Source organism: Chroicocephalus ridibundus, chromosome 10, assembly GCF_963924245.1.
Source record: "Chroicocephalus ridibundus chromosome 10, bChrRid1.1, whole genome shotgun sequence".
Lineage (NCBI taxonomy): Eukaryota > Metazoa > Chordata > Aves > Charadriiformes > Laridae > Chroicocephalus > Chroicocephalus ridibundus.
Window position 1 is genome coordinate 1,790,006 of NC_086293.1, and position 24,409 is coordinate 1,814,414.

Here is a 24,409-nt window from a genome sequence, read left to right on the forward strand (position 1 = left end):
TATACAACGGGGATCATGGAACGCCTTGATTTGCATTTGAAAATGGCTAGCCCTGCCTGGCCAGGGAATATAGCGATCTCCAAAATAATCTAATTATTGGAATGAGGTGGGGGCGGGGGGGAAGGTGGGAAACCACCGCCAACCAGCAGGTTTGGGAAAATCGCGACTGCAGGGAACAACTGGTCTTGGACTCTGTTTTTCAAAGTCTTCCAGTGCCAGCACATGAAAGAAAAGAAGAAATCCTCCTGCCATTGCTTTAGTTGTTGTGACCAGCGTACGAACCCACTACTACTGTACTACTGCCTTCCATGAGTGACCCCCGCTTCGCTTCCGCTGTTCTAGACAGTCAGCTATGCCACCACTGGGGAAAAAAAACAAAAAAAAAAAAAGAAAAAACAAACCAAAAAAACCCCCCAAAATAAACCCCAGGAGTTCTGCAGTCACGACAGAGCCAACACGGACTCAGTGGCTTGAACACCGACTGTGGGTCGGGCAGACGGTGCCCCGGCAATGCCCGCTGCTCTGCCCCACCAGTTCCTTGGTGCTCGCCCATAGTGAAGACGATGCGCAAGGACAGACATCAAAATCTCCAATACCCTCTCTCAAAAGAAAAAAAAAAAGTACATGAAGAACATGCGGGAACAAATATTTAACATTAAACTCCACATTTGATTTCTCCTACAAAAGCACTCTGAGAAAGAAGGAACCATAATGCCTTAAAAAAAAAAAAACCAAAAACAACACAACCCAAAAATAATCAGTGGAATTTGGGAAAATATAAATCATCTTTTATTAGTGATTTCCCAGGGCGCTCATTCAACAACACACTCTGCGAAGCCCCAGAAGCGCACAGAACAGCTGCCTTCCAAACCTGCAACGCTGCACAGTTTAAAGCCATAGTGTAATTTAGAATAATATTATTCTTCAGATTCTGGACTGGCAGCTGAAGGGTACTGCCAGCGGATTAGTGAGCTGCTAACGCTGGGGCAGTCTCTAAGGCATCAATGAAAAAGGGTTGATGGATTTTTGGATGCTTCTTTTTCTGACCTGTGCCCTTTTAAAAGGGAGAGAAGCGACGATACAAAAGCCTCGTGGCAATGGGGCAGAAGCAAGACAACCTGCAGGAGGCAACTACAGACGAGGAGATGCTACAAGTGGAATTCACAAAAGGAAGAGATGAAGATTGTTGCCGGTCAAAAGTATCGAAGTTACCAAATACACTGCAAAGTCCAGGGATTTCTACAGACAGGGGAGTTGGGAAGTGGGGTCAACAGGGGCTTTTCCAGTCCCGAGCAGGAAGGGGGAAAAAAAAAAAAAAAACCAAAACACATGGAAAAAGCAACTCTGCACCACATGCCAAAGGACTTGGACTCCACCCAAGCGACGTGCAGATTACCTGCACAACGTCCTGGGGCAGAGATGTGAACACCCTCCTCCTCCGGAGACTCACCAATCCAAACCACTAAACACAGAGACAGACTCCACCAAAACCCGACCGCTGCCGGCCCAAGGCCCCACGCACCAGCCCCACGCAGGGTGCAAGGCTGACGGAAGGATGGGGGAGTCCCGGCGCGCAGCCTGGCAGCTCTAATGCTCTCTGTTGGCTTTTGAGCGTCCTCCCGAACCGCAAGCCTGGCCTTCAGCCTCTTCCAATCACTTGATTTACAAGCGGAAAGATATGTTTTTTGAACATAGGTTATCTATATGGAGTAATCACATTCTTATCGTTATATGTGTCAGCCTTCCAGATGCGATTCAAACAACGTTACACGCATCTGTGTCACATGTGTCTTTGTTCCTCTCCCCAGAGGAAAATTAAGTTATGATTAAAGCTGTGAATTCACTTCACCTAGCCCGTTCACTTCAGTGGAGCTCTGCGCCAACAGCTGTTGGGAAACTGCAGAAAACACTTTAAGAAAATTAAGCCTTTTTCTTAAGGAATCATTCTTTTCAAGGTTATCGAGGCTGGGGGTTTTGTCGGTTAGTCGTTTCGGGTGGTGGTTTTATTTTTTTAGTGCTATCCGAGTTAGCAGAAGATGCCTCGTGGTACAGGGCAGAGCCCACAAGGGCTGTATGTTTGTGACACCCGAGAAGCGCCCTGGGGCCAGCGTCACCCCCGCCAGCCACCCGTGCCACCTCCGGTGCCTGGTATGGGAGGGCCTCGGGTGACAGGGAACAAACAGTCAGTGGGATTTCTTCCAGCCTCTAACGCAGTAACAATAGACATCCGACCACAAAGCACCCCGCTGCTAGTGCTCTTGCGGGGTGAAGTACAGGGTTGAGTTTATAACTCTCATACCCATGCAAGGACGCGTGGAGGCTGTAGCCACGTGCGTCGCCATTGCTTTGCACCCAGTTATCCGGCTGGACAGAGCCCAGAACAGGCTCCAGCTCTTCCAAATCCCAGTCGAGCACTCAAACCTTCCCAGTGAATGGGATTACTTGCATCAGTAACATACTTTTGTATAAATGGAGAGCGCAGACTCTCGCCTACACGAACCGTAGCTTGGAACAACACTGTCTAATGTATGGGAAAATACAGGAGGGCGTCTGCTCGACAGAAGTCTGTGAGCACCTGCACCTCCTGTTACAGCCTCCCCTGGTCTGCAAACGCAATAATCCCTAAGCTTCGTGACTGAACTCCACGCTTGTGCCCTCCCGACTCCAGCCACCATCAAGCACGAGTCATTACAGCACTAGCCTTCGCTCTCATCAACACCACAGCATCTGCACCTCCATTTACGTTAGCTTAAGCATTACAACATATCAGTATATTATTGCACACTTACCCTAAATCCAAGTTAGACAAAATAGTTCAGTTACCATGACACGTCGCTGGTGATTACGCTAATGGCCAGGCACAGTCCTTCCCCTACTCCTAGCAGCAGTTCTAGATTATACTGTACCGTTACTCCAGAATTAAACTTTTACATTAGTCAGCCTCAAACTTTGTCCGAAACATTCCTGGTCAATGCGAAAGCTATTTCTCTCCAAGGTGCAACTGAAAAGATAACAGGATTAACTGTAACAGACCTTTGCAAACGATGAGATTAACCTTTTATAAAACTACTGTGAAGAATGTCCGTAAGAGAAGAAAAAGATCATTTTACATTTGTATGGCTGCAGCACTGGTGAGGTACGAACTGGACCATCATAGCTACAGGATGCTCTCAAGATTTCCAGTACCAGCACCAGGAAGGTATATTCTCATCTACCCTGAGAGGAGTTCGGGAGCTGGGCTTTACCATCCCCACAGCAGGAGGTCAGCGGGCACCTCCTCCCCTGTGCAGGTCGTGTGAGCTGCATCTGCTTGATGTTCCAGCCGCAGCCGGAGGTGGGAAGGGGCCTGCTCAGCCTCCCAGGCAGGCACGCCACGCTCCTCTCACCGCTACGGCCTCTCGCTCTCGGTCACAGCATTTGCTTCCTTACTACCAAAAATGCAAACTTTTCATCCTGCTGCGTTACCGTCAAAAGAGCACTTTGTGTTTATATCAGCCCTGTGTCGCTAGTTTACGTAGTTTATTCAGACTCCCCAAAACGCAATGCTCCGCTCCAGATGTGCCTCACGGAGGATTATCGGTGTTTTTCCCATATTGAAAGCATGCCACCTACATTTTGCTCGTCGTCAACGCTGGGGAGGATCTATCCTCTTCCACGGTGCATCTGGCTGCACCCAGTAATTCTGTAATCCCAGTGAGCCAAAAGCCCTCTCTGGAGTGGAGCCCGTGTTGCCATCGGGCACCCTCATCGGCACAGAGAAAGGCATCTCCACCCTCCCGTTCTCTCAAGGCATTTAGGGCTCCATTTTGGATGCATTTTCCTTAAATTGGATCAGCTATCGTCACATGTTTTGTAATTGCTTTCTAGAAACGATGGCACAGAGGAGAGTTTAGGACTCTGCACATTCTGCTATTATTCCAAAACAAAATTACATTTTAGGTATTACTCCCCTCCCCCCCAAGGACAGCATTCACCACTTGTTTTATTGGCAACAATTTGTTAAATTCGGACTCCTTCGGATGGCCCTTTCCATAGTCAGTGTTTCTCTTTAGAAACCTGGTGTTTCTCTGTGAGATTTGATTTAACGCTTTCGTTACAGACTGTTACCACAGAACTACTTTCCGTCTGCCTTCTCATACGTTACGTGTTGACTAACGTAGCCCTGCGTCACTTGTGAGTACAAGGTGTCTCACCTGTGACCGCTTCTTTCCCTGGGGTTCCTGTCCCGTGGGGATTCTGTCGGATCAGACCGTCCTTCTCGCCACAGCAGCTCCCCCAAGCCCTGCATCACCAGCTCAGCTCTGCCAACCCACCATTACACCATCCCAAGCTCCAAGCAATTAAAACATCCTGCTGTGAATGTATGCAGTTAGCACGATTCTTGGCTACCACGCAGAAGACTCGCTAACGTACAAAGGGTCTCCTCCTACCCTTCCCCTCCCAGCACGTAGGGCACCACAATGGCAGCCTCTTCCTCTCCAAACCCAGCTATAAAAAGAAAATCCACAGCAGATGTTATGATTTTTAACCCTGCCATACCAGGAGCCTCAGCTCGTGGGAAGTCAATGTCACCGTCACGCCCTGAAAAAGCCCCCTGGGCTGAGCCAGCCCCTGCACCGGGGTGCAGCTGGCAGAATCCGCTCTTCCCACACCGCCGGCAACGATGGGAACTGCCCACTGGGCAACCTCAGGACAAGGGGTGACACCAAGTTGGCCTGCTGCTGCCAGCCAGCTCCTCCAGCAGCACGTGCCAGGGGACGTCAGGCAGGAGCCCTTCAAGGGTGAAGGTTATCTAAAGGGCTCCAAAGCTCTGGAACAGGCCTACGCATTGACAGCTATTTATAGAGAACGGGCAAGACAAAGGATTGTGTTTCGGAAGACAAAAGGCTCAAGTTTGTGACTTCAGTTTCACAGCACTGAAACTGGATATAATTAAATCCTGGTTTTCAATAGCCACTTCAAAATGAATGTCTCTGTGATGCAGAGAACACTGAAAGTGGGAAGATACTTTTTATTTAACCTCAAAATCTATTTTTGCTCAAGAATCCTAATTCTCCCCGGCTGGAACTTTCTCTTCCTCCTGGCATGGGTGGGAGCAATGGAAAGAAAAAAAAAGAAAGAAAAATGAATGGGGAGGAACAGTTGGGGCCTCTCACATGAGCTATAGAGAATAAGGAGGAAGACAAAGAATCTGGAACAGATTCCCTGTATCCTGCAAACCAGGTGAAAGCACCTCCTCACCCTGCAAAGGTCTGAGGGAAAGCACAAAATTTACCCACCCACAGAGGACACCAACTTCAGTCACACATTAAAGACTTTACCCCAGGACCACACAAACCCCCAGAGTCAGCCCCACAACTGCCTACCGCAGTAGCGGAGAACCACAAAATCTTACTTCATTTCTGTTGTTTGATTTCCTTGTTCTTCTCCTTTGCTTTCCGTCCCACGCACGCAGTTTCCAGCACTCGCTTCTGGCCGGACTATGAAGAGCAGCATTTTTCCAAGCCCAACAGCCCCCGAGGCCGGGGAAGCGAGCAAAGGTGCAAACACAAGCCGTGAACCAGCGGGTGCAGGGGAGAAATGGCTCCTCACCAGGGGCCCAGCTCCGCCCAAAAGCTGAGTGGTGCCAGGTGCGGAGCATCCACCCGAAGGTGCAAAGCCCCCCCCAGCTGGGAGCGGCCTCCTCCAGCAGCCCCCTCAAAGGGGAGGGGGGCGAGGAGGAGGCTCAGCGTCTCCCCTGCTCGCTGAACTACCAACACCTGCGCTGATACCGGCACTCTGAATGGGGCTTTTGCAGAAGAGACTGTCCTACGCGCTGATGTTAAAGCCACTGTTGTGGTACGCCCTTACTACCGCTTTAACCTCAAAGGATGATCCAAAGCATAAAATCTCTAAGTTTGAAATCTTCTGGCCTTAATCGCTACACTAAAGAATAACTGATATAAAGGAGAAGAAAAATAAACGTGAATGAAGGTCAGTTTGTGGGATCTTGGAGTTAATAGAAGAATTCTGGCCCATTACAGTTAACAGCTTGCTCTTCTGTGAGGGGTGAGCCGTGCTCTGCTCCTCCAGTGTGAGGAGCAAGACCCAGGCTGCCTTTTCTCTACGTCAGGCTCCCCGAGGAATGCTAGCCCAGACCAGTCAGCACCTACAGCAATCCACATTTATGTATTTTTTACGTACAAAGAGACTGTAAAATCCTTCATCCCTGGCGCAGAAAGGAAACAATTCAACGTATTCCATAAAAACCTCTTTCTCGCCTATCTACTGCTACTTCAAATACGTTACGTAAATTCCCGTCAGAAGAACACTTGATGATTTATTCTGTAATGGACCCATTCAGATTTCCAGCAAACATGCAGGTTTTAACTTCTTCCTCCTTCCAATGATACATTCCATGTTCCTCAGTCTCTGGGATGACTGGATCTCCCAAGAAACACAACAGCCAAGTACAGGGAGGTCAGATTTCATAGAGGCAGGAGTACGTAACCCGCAAAGCTGAGCAGAACACGCATTGTTCAGACGGGTCACATAAAGGCTATTTCCAGTTTTTGGAAAATACTAATAATCTGAATTTTTACACATAGATAATCGCGTGCTCCAAGTACACTATAATTATTCGTTAAGTTTGCAGCTGTTGTCGTCCTCATGAATTTATCAGCTTGCATAGTTCTTGGGTAGTTGCTCTTAATTCACCTCAAACAGGCAAGGGGTGGGGAGGGCCACAAAGAAGCCAAGAGAGAGAAAAAAAAAAAAAGCTACTTAACTAGAAAGTGTTAGAAATAGAGGAAAAAAAAAAAGGGAAAGAAAAATATGGCTGTACAAGAGAGAAATCAAGAAAGCCATCGCTGTTTGAAGAAAGCATAAGAGGCCGTAAAGGTACAGGCCAGGCCTGAATTCTTCTCACTGAGACCTCTTTTGTGAGAGTGGCTACAGACACACGCTCTGCCTGGGCCACCAGCCAAATCAGGCAGAAGGAGCATTACTGAAGATGGGAACGGGGCCTTGCAGGAGCTAGAGCAGTTGAAGGAGACAAAAATTCCAGTCCAAAGCCATCGCCACCCAGTGGAAGAACACGCTCGGCTGTCAGTGAGTCTCTGGTGGATGTTGGCTGTTCAAGTTCCGTCGTGAGCACCACGAGCAAAGGATGCAGTGCTAACTGTCCCTGCACTGCGGCTCCTCCTACAACTGACGGGGCGTACGCTTCGGGTTGGTAAGAGGTAAATGATTCCTCTGGTTATTTTTGGAACAGAAGAATGTGAAATTATCTACGATAAGCCTTTCCTTTGCTTTGACCAGTCGCACCAAGCAACAATTTCTAACCTTTTTGAATGCCTACTGGACACGGTGCTGACGAGGACATGTTTTTTTGTAACATAGCATTTTAGTTATAATAGTATGCAAAGCCTTTCCTAAAACTTTCCTCATCAATTACCTGTCTAGAAAAATGAGAAGTCGGTGTTAGAAACTGCCAGATCCTTAATATGATTGACTACGTCTGGTTTTAGTCAGCAAAAGGTCTCCAAGTAACAAATGGCTTGTCCGTTTGTTCTCTGACAAGAAAGACTGTGGAGGCTTGAATATCATTTACACTCAATCAAATACTAATGCTGATGGAAAACTCTGCGTTTCGGTGACTCTTGATGTGCCCCACTGGGGCATGGAGAAATGTATCGCCACTTAACATGTATGGTGCATAATGAATCTGAACGGCTCTCCTCCTCACCGCCGCGGCTCCCTCTTCATCTTGCCAGGCCTGTAGCTGTAAGATATGCATTAACTGAAATGACAAATTGCATAAACATGTGTTTCTCAGTTGGCAGTTCCCTGTTAAATGCTTATGAAACTGTTAACTACGGAAAACAAAAGATGGATGGAAGAAGATCACTTTTACAAAATGATTTTTATAGAAAAAACAAAGAAAAGCTTGATGTATGCAAACTCACAGATATCCCATATTTCACAGCTGGGGAATAGCAATATTTTTTCCCCGGTAATGGGTCTTTATGATGTCAGATACAGAAAGATTTGCACTTTATTATCAGTAGGAGAGTCCAAATTAAAGAAGTGACTTGAAGTGGCAAAAATTGGCCTTGGGATATAGTGAATACAGTACATCTTCCCTCTCACCACAGAGGTGGTGTTTACAAGATTTTAAGATGCAGTTCAAACAAATATTTTACCATATCGTAAAATTGTTGATTATGGCATAAAAAGCCGTAAGATTTGATTTCTCCTTTTGTGTGTGTGTGTGTGTACGCACTGGTCAAAAGAAGACTGACGGTAGAAAAGAACAGATTATTAAACTGCAGTGCAGTAACCGCCAATATATTGTAGCTATGTTTTTCCTTTAAAACATTTTGCAGAATAATTATAGCTGGAACAAAGGAAGCTCAGAAAATTTCAACACTGGAGCTTTTTTGCTTTTTGGGGAAGGAAAAAAAAAAAAAAAAGAAATCAGCCATAAAGCAGCCATAAAGAAGTTCTGATATTCATTTCTAAATTCTAACAAATACTTTGATTATACTACGCTTTGCTACATCTGGCCTTCAGCTTTGGACCTCATCCAGTTTCCTGTAGAACGAGAGGAAATCCAGCTCAAAACTTAGGTTAGGTTATTTTCTAAATGGCATAACACAAACCACCAATTTAACTAGCATTTTCCTCTGCGTCATTCAGTAACACAACCGAAGCAATTTTTCCTGAAGAAGAGAAGCAACTCCCCTTTTTGTTTATTTAAAATTGCAAGTGCTTCCTCAGTGGCACACCCAAGCTTTAAAATAAGGAGCAGCAATCGATTTCACTACTTCCGTGTTTCTCCTTGACGTTGCTTTAAGAATTACAATGCATCTAATCTGCATTTATAATTGCCTAGATAGAAGGAGTCTGTATAGACAGGAATCCCCGCAGCTCTAAAGACAACTACTAACAACGGCAACGGGAGCTTTTACTCTAAAGCACGACGTTCTCTTAAGGCCTTGGTCTTGCAAATACTTAGCATATGAGTAGTTCTACTAAAGCAAGACTCAATCATAAGCTTTTTCACTGGTGGAGTTTTCTTTTATTTATATATATTTTTAGGCAACATATTATGAAAGTTGGAAAGAGGAAAATAAACCGGTAGGTAATATGAGGTGAGCTAATCGTCGGTGTACACGTACGGCCTTCGACGCGGCATCTCAACACAGAAACCTCAGTGAAGTCAGCGGCTGAGCCGAGCCTATAGCCAACCCTATACACAAAAAAGTTTGTGTAACAAAGAGAAATTGCTCAAGGTCTCTCTTAGTGGCAAAAACCAATACTCCCAAGTGAACGTCTTTCCTCTCTAGTGCAATACCCTGCAGATGTGACTAAACCTAAAAATAATTGCTAAGAAAAGGTTCCAGCATTTAACACAATGTATTTACTGCATTTCTAACCCTTCCTTCGCTCATTGTCAAATGATGATGTAAAGAATTACATAAGAAAACAACAAAAAAAAGATAAAAATTAACTTAATTTACACGACCAATAAAAAAGTTTAAAGCAATGACAGAAAAATAATATAAAGGCTAGATACATTAAATGCCAGTTCAACAGTATTAAGCTTTGGTAGAACAGTTAAAGAGCATAGCACCAATAAAATCCAATGTCAATACATGCTTCAGTACGCATGAGCTGTGATGAAAATGTAAATTTTGGCAAGAAAAGTAGTGTATGTTCCCTGACGCCACAGTTTCATTTCAACGTCTAACAAAAAGTCTTTAGGCTCTTTCACTTGTCGCTGAAGATAGACAATGCCCGTGTACGAGTTCAGCCTTCGAGTGCTGAAGTAGTTTTCTTCGTTTCCCTTGTTGATAGTAAGGATTATGTTGTCCCCAGCATAGGCAGGCGATGGTCCAATACGGAAAATATGAGCTGGGACCACAATATTGGTTTGGAAGTTCAGCTGGTAATAGGTAATGCGCACCGGGGTATTTTGGCAGTCCAGATAATTAAAACAACTGATTCGTTCACACCTCCTAAGAGATGAGAAATGAAGCACATTCAGCGTCCATGTAATAGCAGGTAAAAATACGTGTATTTCAGAATATTGCCACGGTAAAAGACAAACAGGAGTCCCAAACTTCTGTTGGGTAATTACCAGCTGCTTGTTCTGCTTTTACAGTGCCCATAAAGCATTTGTAAACGATATAATTGTCAGAGAACAACACTAAGAAAAAGATCCTGGACACGGAGAGCTGTGTAGGGAAGCTCCACGATGAAGAAAGAGCCCGAGTCATGCTGCAAGCAGCACGGAGCTCGGAAGAAGGGTCTGTGTTTCACCACCGACAGCACGAGCCTGGGCCAGTGCTCCAAGAAAATAAAAGCAATCACACTTGAAAAGGAAGCTATGGCACGGGAACGGGAAACAAGCTCCTCAACTTGTAATGCTGCTCAATTCTATAAGGCAGGAAAAGTATGTTTTAAGTCGTAAGCAACGAAATACGGCTTCCCAGAGCACTGCCAGCCATGGAGGCAGGAAATGGGGAGGGAGATTTCGGGGCTTCTGAACCTCAGCTGCTGAAGCGCTGTGGGGATGTGCCATTCCCAGAACCCCACGGCCTGGCAAGCTCGTTATCCTACTGCCCCTCGGCATTTCGACAATCTCTGAGGAACTGCAATCTGAACATTAAACAGGGGCCCCAAAACCACTCTAAGTGGTGCACCGAGCAGCCTGGCAGCCACTGCAATGACAGAAGCAGCACAGAAGATCTTATTTTTTTAAAAACTTAATTATAAGCAGCGCCCTTTTAGAGCTGCAGCAAGCAGAGCTGCAGGCTCTGATGACTGCGGAGTTGGAGGGCAAATGGGGGCTCTAGGGCTTGGAAAAAGGAAGAGGCAAAAAGGAACAGAAACGCTATGAAAGCTGGGGAAAGTCCATGTGCTCCAGGTACTGAAGCATCTCCTTAGAGCTCTGAGCACTTACACCCACCCACAAATTAACGCACCATGTAATATCCACAGCCACCGGACAGGGCTGCTGGCTTTGCTGCGATGGCCATACTTACATGTCAGACACTTTTCTGTAGTTGGAAGGACACTCGAAGGACAGGCAGCGGAAACTGCCCTGGATGTTATAGCAAGTCTCCGCAGCTGAGCAGTTATGGGTTCCTATTGCACATTCATCGATATCTAACGAGAAGAAACACAAAGGAAAAGACATGGTGAGTTCCAAAATAAGACATAATCACAATTTATGGGCTGTAATGTTGTAGAATCAGAGAATGGTTTAGGTTGGAAGGGATCTTAAAGATCTCCTAGTTCCAACCCCTCTGCCCTGGGCGGGGACACCTCCCGCCAGACCAGGCTGCTCAAATCCTACGCTCATGAGACTCTGTGGGCACGAGAAGCAAGAGGAGCCTGTGGGTTTGGCTCTGCGACCTGAGGGCTCTTGTTTTCACCACTCAGTCGCTGTGTGTTACCTCTCCGGTACCTGCGCCTGCTGTCTGCAGGACTGCGAGAACGCCGGAGGAAACACCCGGGGCGTGAAAGGCACATTCAGGTGAGGGGTGTCAGGTTCATCTCTACGCACTGAAACTTTTTAACATTTGGTGTGACAGGGTAAATCACGTTAATTTCAATTCTGCTAAAATTCCTATGTCTTCTGGGGAAAAAAAAAATCCTTCCTTGACATTATCAGTCAGTAAGAGATGACAGTACCACTCGGCAGGGTGTGCAATGAAGAAGGGAGCCCGCTCTTCCCTACGAGCAGCTTATGATCCTTTTCATGCTGTTTGATAGTCCTTCCCCTGCTCAGCAGAGAGCGTGGCTGGCCTTCTACTGCAGGGGAAGTTTGTTTCTTTACCCGCACTCCGCAAACATTGGCACGCGCCTGTGAACCCAGCAGCTCCCACTGCAGACACATCTGACGCACCACAGGGTTTAACTTTCAGTGGAGAATAAACATGAGAAGGAATAAAAGTTCTCAAAGCCCAAGATCCTCCTTTCTTGCCACTTCCCACTGCAATAAAAACCAAACACGAACATGTTTGGTTCAAACCAAACATGAACATCTTGACGGAATCACCTGTGTGGTCACATTCTCCCTTGCTCCAGGGGTGTCAGCGATGTGTTGTAAGTAATATTATTAAGCTAGGCTGAAATGAAACAGAATAAAATAACTAGATAGCCGTAGTCTAAGGCAGTGGAACTCTAAACTTCTCAGAGCAGCCAACCTGTCCATCCCTGCAGACGCTGTGTAAGCTTTCCACAGCTGTTCCGATTGAAGATAGTTTTTGAATAGTCTCCTGAAAGCGATGGGCCAATTTTTACAGCTTCGCAGGTCACTGGTACTCCCCGAACCACAGGCTCGCTCTAAGCACAAAACTATGTCATGCGTTGTGTTTCTAATCAAGCCTGTGAGCGCAGTGCGTGTGGGACAAGCTCAATAGCTGGGGGAAGCATCTCACTGGTTTCAGGCAGCAGAGCACGTGCGCAGACTTGGGCATGGTGTGGACACGGCGTGCAAGCACTGGAGCAGGAGGGACAGTCCTTGATGAAAGGTGGCCACTGCAATAAATTGCTCGTACAATGCATCACGTGTGTGTGTGATCGCAATGGCTCCTTCTTCATGGACAAGGCTGTAAAATGTCCACATAGCCCAAGCAAACAAAGATTCCCCTATCACCCGGTCTGCAGAGACTGCCCCTCCCCAGAGCAAACACACGTCGTGGATGGAGGGACACCCTTGGGCTGCCTCCACAGGCAGTGCCCGCTACTGAACAAGCAGTCCCTCAGGAATAAACAAATCCCGTCAGAACAGAACCAACCCACGCTAAAAGCCAACGGGACCTTCTCGTGACTTCCTGAGAATGGGGAAAGCTGGGCTATGTCAGGAGAAGAAATTGTCCATGCATGAAGGTTGCTCTGGATTAAAGCAGGGGGCAAATACAAAGCAAAGCAACGACTGCTGTACAGCTGCGTGATCCAGGAGACGTAAGCTCCACCAGACTATTAGGAAATATGGGAACTTAAGAACAACGCTTTAGAACAAGGCACATATTTTTGAAAATTTAAGTTACGTATAAATATACCCTTGTAATGAGAATGTTGCAGAAGACAAAAAGGAACTCATTACTTAACTCTCATTACTTAAAGCTCAAAGACACTTTATGGCCTAGAGCATAAACGTGGTTACCTAAATAATACATATGCACAAGCCCAAGCCATGGACCTTTAAATGCTGAAAACCAGATGCAAGAACAAGGATCCAGCTTGAGCAGAAAATATTGGCAAAGATCTTGCAGTCACATTGTGTACTCCCAAATGTCTAGACAACGCACGGAGGCTTTAAAATGAAATAAATGCTAACAGACAAACCACGTGGACTGTGTAGGGCTCCGCAGTTCTGCCAATTGTCACAAAGGAGAGAGACTCTTAGAGGAAAACTATAACCTCCCACTCCCTCCATTCCCCTGGGATGAGAACTGATCTCATACACTGAACCAACTGGTTTAAAAGTCTTGCAAAGAAAAGTGTACAATAGGAAGTAGGAGAGAATCAAAGTAAATTAAACCCCTTGCCGATTCTCAGAAGTGCCCCTAGGTGAAAAGAAAATTTCTTCCATATTGCAATCATTGTCATGAAAGCCCTCACTTCACCAGTTTGGCTGTGCTGCAAAATACCATAGGCAGTTTCTCCAAAAAGATCCATATGTTGAGATGCTATTACATGAGATACAACTCGTCTGTTTGGAAAAAAAAAAAGGTACAAGGAATGTACCACCAGTAACTCTTAATAACTGGTCAGATGATGAGCCACTGGAGTCAGCTCTTTAGCTGGTGGAAACCAATATAGTCTTCTTGAGTTTAGTGCAGCCGACATCAATTCAGGCAGTTTGTCTGATCATATTTTCAGAGACTTCAATATAAGACTGCCCGAACTTGTAACTACAAACTTGGAGAGCTCAAGAAAGGGCAGGTACCCAGAGGTTACTTCCAACGCCTGACTAAACGCCAGCTTACCCAGCCATGCCCAGAGCTGCCAACACGCGCTAAGTTTTGCAGGTAGCCCAACCTCACCCTCTAAGGAGGGTGCGTGTACCAGGCGGTGCTGGTACTTTGAAAAGCTTATAGAACCACAGAACCATAGAATGGTTTGTGTTAGAAGGGACCTTAAAGATCATCTAGTTCCAACCCCCCCCTGCCCTGGGCAGGGACACCTCCCACCAGACCAGGCTGCTCCAAGCCCCGTCCAACCTGGCCTTGAACCCCTCCAGGGATGGGGCAGCCACAGCTTCTCTGGGCAACCTGGGCCAGGGGCTCACCACCCTCACAGCAAAGAGTTTCTGCCTCAGATCTCATCTAAATCTCCCCTCTTTCAGTTTAAAACCGTTACCCCTCGTCCTGTCACTTCACTCCCTGCTCCAGAGTCCCTCCCCAGCTTTCCTGGAGCCCCTTTAGGGATTGGAAGGGGCTCCAAGGTCTCCCCGGAGCCTTCTCTTCTCTGGGCTGAACCCCCCCAGCTCTCTCAGCCTGTCCTCCCAGCAGAGGGGCTCCAGCCCTCTGAAGGGCTAAGTGACACTCGTCCAAGTGTCACTTAGCAGGGCCAGTCTATCCAACAGGAACCCTCTCCCCCCGGGGTGAGCGTGCAGGGAGGATTTCACACCGCACAAACAATGCAAGTGAGATCCACGGGTCCATGTGGCAAACCTCCTTCCTCCACCTCCAGCGCCTGGAGCACGCTGGGCGCCTCCGGCTCGGGAGAGCTGCGCCGGCCAATTAACGCAGTGACTCACACTACTGACTCTGGAAGACGTCCCCAGCTCAAATCGCGCTGCTGGCAGAGGTGGCAACCAACACGCCAGCGCTCAAAGCGGGGGGGGGAAAAAAAGCCCAAGGGGAGTAAAAAGCCCGAGGAAAGTTATAGCTGCAGTTTTCTAAAGGTTACTTTTACATAAGAATTTAAATGCACATGGATATAACTGCATGCTGAAGTCATACTTAAAAACACATTATTAAAAAAAATAAAAAGCTTTTAAAACCTTTAAAAAATATTTTACTTTTCATTTAGTCTGTTTCTCTGCTCCAAAGTCAGGATCAAGTATGCTCATGCCATTCATGATTTACACAGTGCAAATTCACTGCCATTAGCACTGAGAAGAGAATTTAAGCATAGGAGATACATAACCGAAAGTTATGTGAAGGGTTCCTGAAAAACTAAGAGCAGGAAATGCCTGGTAGTTCGTGTAAGCGACTGCGGGAATGCATGTAGAGTACGTAAAGGTAATCAGCTCTCCAACCATCATTACACAGTCAGCGCATCCTTTGCAAACGGGGGATTTTGACTTCAAAATCAGACAGCTGTGCACCAGATGAAAACCACCAGACCTCCAGAAGACATTTCTATGATTCTGGAGAAAAGGGGGGGGGGTGTGGAGGATACATGTCATTTACGCTAACATTTACTAATGCCGACATATTTAAGCTTAGGTGGAGGTGGCAGACTTCTGCATGTCCGTGTCCCCGTTCCAGCTCCCACATTCTCTCTCCCAGTTTTCTGTGGCAGGCAAGTGCAACTCCTAATGAAGCCACAGATTTCTACATCTGGCACCTCTAAAAAACCCAGATCATTTACTGCTGTGCCAAGGTGCACACACAGCTCATGCAAGTAATCAAGTGCCCCCATTTGAGCGATGAAGTGGGCTCCCTGAGGAATTGATTTAAGCGATTAGCTCACACTGACACCTCAGTTGCCCCAGTACATTTTCTAACACAGGCTAAAGCTGACATTGCAGATACCGATATTTGGCAACTTTGTCAAATACCGGCTTGTTAACAGTGACTAATGTGAAAAACGGAGACTTGATTGAATAACCGTAATGGCTTAGATCATTCCAAGGATTAAAGCTTCATGATATAATCCTTTTGGTTTCTCAACTCCCCATTACCTCGACAGGTTCTTCCATTTGCTGCCATGGTATATCCCTGCTCAGGACAAGCACACTGATAACTACCAGGAACGTTCACGCAGCGGAAAGTACAAAGAATGCCCGCACTTTGTGTGCACTCATCGATATCTGGGGAAAAAAGCACAATTACAAACATATGAAAAAAAGAAAAACAGAAATGTGAAAAGGGAGGCTGTAAAACACAAGGAAATTCTCATCTGACACATTTATAATATAGTCTTAAACAAGAACGCAACCATTAAAGTTTGACGTTGCTCTAGGACAGTTGTTGTGCTTTCTGAAATGCTGAACACCAGATTGCTCCAGAAAAACCTGGTTGCAAGTAGTACGGACTTACGGAAAAGAACAGTAAGACTAGGGCACGTCTGGGTTTGAAAAACTCTCTCTGGTACCTCTGTAACTCTTTTAGGATGGCTTTGGGGGCGTGCTTGTGCTAGGAAGAACCTGGGTTTCTTCACCATTTCTTAAACAGAGACTCTCCAAAGTATGTGTCAGTATTGGTAACTTCAAGAAAACAGGTAAAACCCTTCCTTTCTCCATTCCGATCACTCCACTCCTCATTCACGCACCACCAGCAGAAGTCAGAGCACGCCTTCGTTCAGCTGTGGCCGAGTGGAGGCTTAATTGATGCAATATAGGTAAACATATCTTCCCTCCTCATTTTTTCAGTCATAAGCTCTAGCCCTGTGAAACAACAACCTCCCCGGTTCTATGATCAGGTAAGTATATTCCAGCCCCAAGTAGGAGACAGGAAAATAAACTGAATTTGCCAATAGCTGGAGTAACCTTTTGCAGCTTCTGCAGCAGGGTGTAACTCAGCATCATCCTTCGGCATCCCCTGCAGCATTAGGTGCTGTTGAGAGTTCGACGGCACTGCCTGTGAACGAGTGTACACGTATTTAACTTGACCTGAGAAAGCAGCAGCCTTACCTTTACAAGAATGCCCATCTTCTGCCAGCTGGAAACCTTGCCTGCAGTAACACTGATAGGAACCATAAACGTTGGCACACTCCTGGCTGCAGGGACTGGTATCGCACTCATTCACATCTGTATTCAAAAACAAACCCACAGACATTGCCACAGTGGTTCAGAACAGTACCTCCCACCATTTCTTGCCTCTGAGAACAGCTACCGGCCCCTTCTGGTCAGAGTGAATAAGGATGGACTTATTTATCCCAAGAAGATGCTTCTGCTCCAGAGGCAGAATGCCAAGAAGCGCGAGGATGTCTGTTGCACCCGAATTTCATGTCTATATATGCCAATGAAAACACATACACATGGAAACATGTGTTTCAGACCTTACACATTAGGTAATCTTTGCCTTAAAAAAAAATCATGGAGAACTTAAAAAATATCCATTCAATTCAAAATCCATTTTTTCAAGTTTTGTCACTACCAAGTTTCATCTTTATTAAAATCTGAATGAAAAGTCTCCTATTCTAACTTTGTTACATTCTCCTTTTCTTTAGTCTGGAAGGAAAGGAAAAAGTATGTGAGGGAAAGGAAGAAAGAGGAGAAACTTGTCGGCTCTCATCTGACAGTTTGAGTGTTTGACTAAAAATCTGCAAATTTGAGCACACATGGGTTTATTGTATTTATCTTTCACTTCAGCCTCTTCTCTAAAGTCCCTTAATTCACACTGCAATTCCTTCTTCACGGAAAAAACGTCCGGTACCTTCACAGTGCTTCCCATCATAAGACAAGCGGAAACCAGAAGAACAAGTGCAATGGTAGGACCCAGGGGTGTTCTCACACGTGTGCTGACACAGGCGTCCAGGGTAATTCCAGCACTCATTTATATCTGCCAGCACGAAAAGCAAATATACAATCAACTTAGAAACAAAAGCATCAAACAAGACGCAGGAGGATATTTTTTAAAGTGTCAGAGATTGATTTGCAGAGCATGAAATGCTGCAGCCTCAGGTTTTATGCTGACTTTGGGCTCCAGTTGGTGTACGGTAGCGATAAAATACAAAATGCTGTATCATAGCCTCTTATGAAGAAAGTTGTGAAATCTTCAGAAAGATAAATTTCTATGGCAGCAGAAGCGTAACCCGTAGGGAAGGACTTTGCAGATGACTTTAACTGATAACCTGCAGCTAAACCAAACCAAGGGCACCTGGCCGAAATCTCAGCGTGGAGCAGCAGAGCTCTAAATGGCCGGTCACACTGAACAACAGCTGCTTTGGAGGTGATTCCATTATCTTCTGAGGCACTGCATTGCAGAACTAATAACTGCACACTACAGTGGTGCCAAATACTGCCTTGAGGTCCAAGGCTCAATCAATCAGTCGTTTCATCTCATCTTGCGCCTTACATACCAATGCAGCTTCTGCTGAACGCATCGTACTGATATCCCATCTTGCAGTCGCAGCGATAGGCCCCAGGAAGATTATGACAAATCTGCCCTTCGCCACAACGGTGTACACCAGTTTGACATTCATCCACGTCTGCAGAACCAGAGAAAGCAAATAGTTTGCATAGAGTTTGCTGAAAATCAATGTTTACGAAGAGAGCAAAATAAATTAATTAAATAACAGGAATAGAAACTACCAGGGTTGTCCCCTGGACAGAACAAGGAACATCAGCTTTTCCCACTGTGCTCGTCTCAGTTAGCTTTACAAATCTCTAAGTCAAACTCTTCAAAAGCCATACATTCTATTAAAAGTGAACGCGGTAACTGTAACTGCAACGGAGCTTTCCCAGCACATTCTGCATTTCAATGTAAACACATTTTGATTCTGATCAAACCATGACATTTAAACAACCTATTCTGATGTTCTGCCATTACGTGAGTCACGGCAAGCCATTTAAAGCAAAACAAGAACTAGCCAGAAATTCTGCTCATCCCTTCAATTAAGGCAATTGCTATTTTCATCTCGAGGTGCCCTTTCAGTCTCGCTTCTGCTGTCTACCTTTTGCTCTTTCCCAATGTTGATCTTTTTTCTTTTCTCAATCAACTCACATTTTGATATTCCTCGCGGCCTCTCATCCGAAATCCAATACCAACAAATTAGTTGCTTCTGCATTCACATGCATCACTTCCAACCTCATTTAAAAATCCTCAGATGAAGATGAGAGTTTTCAATACGCGCTGATTTATAAGATTTGCAACGTGACTAAATAGCTCATCAGTATCTAACAAATCCCTGTTACCATCTGTGACAAGAAGCATCAAAAAGTCTGATTAACTCTCCGAAACTTGTATTTCTTCAAGTATTCCGAGTTCTGCCATTTCCTAAGCCATCACAGCCTGCTTCCTTCCTACTATTCACGTCTTCAACTACTTTTACAACTCAAATCCCTGTTCATGTTATATTAATTAGAATGGCAGTCTAAGGCTGGGGGCTCACCATACTGCCCTATTTGAAGTCATAAATTTGAGCGCTATTTCATTTCAAAGGGTTCCTGGGCAGTTCTTCATCAGACAAGAGCCTTGGAGGGAGCTCCGGAAAGCAGTCGCTTGCTGAGAAAATGATAGGGAAGTGAGAGAAAGTTACTTATCAAAGAAACTTGGATTTGGAAAAGCGGAGATTAGAGGAACCCTGATGAGAGGCACAAGCAAATGCTTTGTTCAATATTTCAGCAGCGGATTCCCACCTACACAGTCCCTGCTGGCACCAGGGTTAGGGATGGCAGGGAACGCCACTCGCCAGGCAAAGAATTCCTGACAGGCTCCCAGATTTCTGCTGAAACACCAGCTCCTCATTTTCTTTTAAGATCAGGGGTAGTAATCACACCAAGGAAGTTTCTAATGCAGATACAATTTTGTAAAGTAGCAGGTTTATTTGCAATGAATTCATGTGTGCAACCATTTCATTAGTTTGTCCAAAATTATATATTCCGTTGCATTCAGACTTTAATTAGTGCTAGGGCATTATACCACCAGAAGTGTGCTACATTTCACGACAGTTACAGTAGTTTTCAGTTAAATGGAAGAGGTAGTTTTTAATAACTCATTTACTAAATCAGAAAATATGAACATTTTAAAGAGAGATGAAGCCCCTAAACAGAGAGGATGACCCTGTAAGTGTAGTTCTGCTGGAGAAACATGTGCAGATGATGTATTTACTACTGTGGATAAATCTGAATCAGGAATCTAATTAGCTATCGTCATGCCTTAAAGAAACTAGTCTTTATCATAGAGAGGGGAAATTAGGACCATATGCTTTTCTTCTTTCTTCTCCATGCTCTCTGCCTACTTAAAGAAAGTCAGACCAAAAGAATACCAAAAGATACAGACCGCAAAGAGAGTGCATCCAGCAAAGGCAGAGGAATCACCAATTAACATTCAACATTTGTTTTCCCAAAATCAAACTAAAGAAGCTTCCTTATACCTGCTCCTTAAAAGCATTGTCAATCGTATAAAGTAGAGACAAAGTATCATCAGTAATTACAGCACATTGTGTTATCTCATCATGCTTTAAAGATATAAATGCTGTATGAATAATGGCAATTTCCTCCTCTGGCACATATTTACACACAGTCATCCTCTTTTAGGAACAACTGGGCGGAAAAAAGCTGGATTCTTTCTGTAAATCATCAGTTTGAAATTTAGGAACATAATCTGCCCTAGCCATTAGCAGGGTTTGAAAACAAAGGCCGTTAGCGCTACAGCCCGGACTTCTGAGCTGCTCAGTGATGACTGCTGACTTGCGGAAAAAAAACCACCATTCACGGAGATGTTGGCGTGGCAGTAACCCTAAAAACAATTTCAGGGTCACCACACTTCAGGTGGTGCAAATGTACCTAGCCCGCTTGACTTTGCTGAAACAGGACTGATCAAAACCAGCTGAAGAATTGTGTCTTCGTAGCAAGTGGCACCGACAGGGTTTTTGGACCTTCCCTTTCTAACGGCCAAAATATTTCAGGCTGCTGTATAATAAGAGAGCAAATGACACTGCGCTGCTTTGCCCCGAGTATTCAAACACAGCCCCCAAGAGCTGCAGTAGGGAGCCTTCTCAATTTCCTCAGTTACACACATAAACTGTCCCCATCTTCTGCTGCTTCCAAAGCTTCCTCACCTTCTCCCTGGCCAAGCATGATTTGGACAGTCCTGGGGGTAAAGTCATGAAGGGAGATACAGCATAAAGAAAAGCAAAAAGGAGAATGCAGAAATTTATGCAGAAATGGCATCTTCTAGCTATACTGCTATTTTTTGCTACAAGTTGCTAGTCGTGACCAACCCGTCTTCCACCCACCTGTAACATCACAAAAGCAGATTTTGTTTATTTTTTCATCCTTCCTTTTATTCAAAGGGGACACAAGCAGGAATTATTAGGATATCATCACTAACCAAAATACTGATTTGTCATTTCTTTTTTTTCCTCTGCCATTGTTTTATAATTTTCCTGCTTCATGAAACGCAGATCAAGGGAACTCAAAAATACATAGCCAGCCTTGCCTTGGGCACCAAGGACCAAGCTTTCAGTTCCTTTCTTCTGAGTGTGCTCATTTACAGAACAAATACTAATAAGAGATGAAATCTGCTCTTCTGAGTCAGTAACTCCATGAACACATTGGAACAAATACAAATCAGTATCAAGCTGCGTGCCAGCCATACAAATAGTTCAACTTTCTTTTCACAAAGAAAGTAAGAATTTATCCTAAACATACACACAACTGGATGTAAACGGGGAACGCCATTCCTAGCGCGACGAAGAACATCCATTAGCGCTACTCTCCTGAGTCCACACACTCAGCGTTTCTCCTTTGCTGCGTCCCATGGCTCCCGAACCTATCGCTTACAGTGAGACACCACAAAAAATAGCGAAGGAGCACGGCTTTGACTGACAGCGTGCGTTTAAAAACAACTAATTCACATTCACTCCAGAGTAGAAGTCAGCAAATCCCATATGCAGTCAAAACCAATGGCAGCCGGCGTACCCAGAGGAACTCCAGGCAGCAGTCGGACATCAGCGCAGCATCCTGTAGCGCAAACAAATCACTGAGCTGCTTGGACAGCTAATGCATACAGCAAATCCCCATTCCTCAAATAAACTTAGGAATCTGGAGGTAACTCAAAACCTCTTTTCAGAACTGAAATGTACTTTTTCCTCTGAGAGGGCACATGACCAGACACTGGAGTCCGACCTTACCGATGCATCGCGTTCCCTCCTCGTTGGAGTGGTAGCCTCTGCTGCATGTCAGCGTGTTCCTTTGGCAGGTGTAAGACCCAACGGTGTTGATGCAGTTGAATCCTGGTTTACATGGCTCAGGGAGAGATGTGCATTCATTAATATCTGGTGAAGACAAAGAATTAGAATAATGAGAGAAACTATTTAACCTTTCTGGTCTGTTTTCTTCCAGCTGTCACTTCTCTTCCTTCATTTCAATTTATTGTGCTACAAAGATAAGGCTGATGAAAGTCTGCTGTGCTTTCAAATTCAATATGCAAGTACGCTTATCTTTAAAAGGACATCAATTTTTAAATTTAATTCAAAGCAGGATTTGAGGAAAATTACACGTGGTCAATATACACCCCTTGGACAGGCTGAAAGGAAGAGGAGTTGGCCAGTGCTGCCGCACAGACTACAAACACATTGCTGGTCACACTCACCAACACAGTTTCCCTCCGGGTCTTGTAAAAATCCATCCATGCAGCGTTGCTTCGACTCACAGTAGAATGATCCTTCGGTATTCTGACAAACGAAGTTTACTTTACAACTATGAGTTCCTCTCTTGCATTCATCAATATCTGTTAATCAGGGCAAAGCACCAAATTGTGACCAGTTAAGCTGTAATTTTCAATGGTCTTCATGACTAGCATATAACTTCTTTTCTCAGAAAGGAAGTTAGGAAGCATCGTTTAAACCAGACGCTCAACATTGCCTTTGGGAAACCTGAGGATTAGGTGTGTTTGCTACGGGACATCCACTTCTGCATAGGCTTCAGAACTTGTCAGGTCCTGCAGCAGATGAGATTCAGATCCCTACTGCCTTGTTCACAGCATCTCTTGTAGACCACAAATACTGAAACATCCGCAGTTTTCAAATCCTAAAGACCTCAATTAAAACTAGGAAAAAGGATGCATAAAACGAGTAACACTATTGCAAAATCAAAATGGTCTCATTCCTTATATACCTCCGGAATTCTAAGTGGAAACCTACCTCCACTGAATTCAATACTAAAAAGGCACCTCACTTGAACAGGGCTTCACTTTGTACCCGGGCACATGTGTATACATGTATGTACCTAAGTACCAAGAAAAAACACTTATCGAACTCTGAAAAGTATTCTGAAAAAAATTTGAATGAAAGGTAGCAATATTAGTAACAAGTTTTGCTTTTTTCTCTTACTCTGCAGCCAAAGCTCAACACAGCCTTCTCATTTTTTTATTATGTATATGAAATTATTTCGCGGGTTATGCTAACCAAGTTAACGCTTGCTTTCTAGGCACATTGAAAATGCTTCCTGCAACTTTCAAACTTATAAATTTACACCCAGCTGATCTGCGTGGAGTGACTGTGTGGATCAGCTGGTACAGTGGCATGGCTTCCATTTGGCTTCCAGCTGAAGAAACCCCACCCAGGAACAGACTTCAGCTACAAAATACGTTCAAAATGCAGTTCCTGTAAATATTTTCAAAGGCTACTTTAACATACACTGGTTCTTGAGAACAACTGCTCTGATGAATATCTTTACTAGAAGATAAAGACAAATGAAGGATAACTCCACAACTGAAGAGTCCCCACTCCTCCAGGCAGACAAGGGGAGAACTGCTGGCACTTCTCTTTCTGTCCTGGCTCCTCAGTTACATTTTAAGGTCACAAGGGAATATCACAAGGCCCCGGAAGGTACTATATTGATAAGTCTTCCTACCGTATTTATTGACTGACGAATAAAAACCGTGGAATTCGGTGTTTCATAAACCTCTGCAAATTCAACAGTTATCTGTAGGCAATTTTACACAGAGTAGTTCTGGAATTCTAGTCTTTCTTAGAAGTCATTGATTTAAAGGCTACTTTGAAACGATTTGTAAATTTTATAATCTGTTATAATCTAACTTTAAGACGAGAAAGCAATTTAGATTAGCAATAAATTTTAGAAATGCCATAGAATCAGACAACAGAACAAGACATTCACAAACAGCCTCCTCAAGTAAACCAAGGTTCGCTCACGACAGCTGTATATAAAGCAAGATTTCCGATCATTTCTATTTTACAACCTTATGTTATATGTCAAGAGCTAAGTTCTTTCCTTAGGCATCTCTCTTACTCCAGCTGTCAGTAAACTCTTTGTGTAAAAAATTTAGGAGTAAATAACGTTGACTTTTGCCCTGGGAGGCAGGACACATGTGTCTCTTGCCTACTCCTGTGCTGCAGAGCAACTTCTGCCATGCTACAGCTCCCGAGGTTACCGTCTCCATTAGCCCTCTACACAGACCAAGAGGAGGGAGATGGAGAGTAACTTCTTAACCCCATGACCATTCAAAATGTAAATAAAGGCAGACAGACTTCCTAAATACAGGAAAGACCG

The 24,409-nt window shown here is 44.8% G+C and overlaps 1 protein-coding gene across 3 annotated transcripts in view; it reads right to left on the bottom strand.

Moving 5' to 3' along the window:
• Positions 1-9,045: 9,045 nt before the first annotated feature.
• The window catches only part of FBLN2 (fibulin 2), a 113,033-nt gene continuing 97,669 nt past the window's right edge, over positions 9,046-24,409 (bottom strand). For all 3 annotated transcript variants that reach the window (XM_063348317.1, XM_063348318.1, XM_063348316.1), the window contains exons 10-17: positions 22,491-22,628; positions 22,030-22,173; positions 18,253-18,381; positions 17,607-17,732; positions 16,862-16,978; positions 15,911-16,039; positions 11,031-11,154; positions 9,046-10,001 (exon numbers count right to left, since the gene is read on the bottom strand). In XM_063348317.1, the coding sequence (XP_063204387.1) occupies positions 9,644-10,001; positions 11,031-11,154; positions 15,911-16,039; positions 16,862-16,978; positions 17,607-17,732; positions 18,253-18,381; positions 22,030-22,173; positions 22,491-22,628 (1,265 nt within the window). In that variant the 3' untranslated portion in view covers positions 9,046-9,643. The remainder of the gene's footprint in view (positions 10,002-11,030; positions 11,155-15,910; positions 16,040-16,861; positions 16,979-17,606; positions 17,733-18,252; positions 18,382-22,029; positions 22,174-22,490; positions 22,629-24,409) is intronic.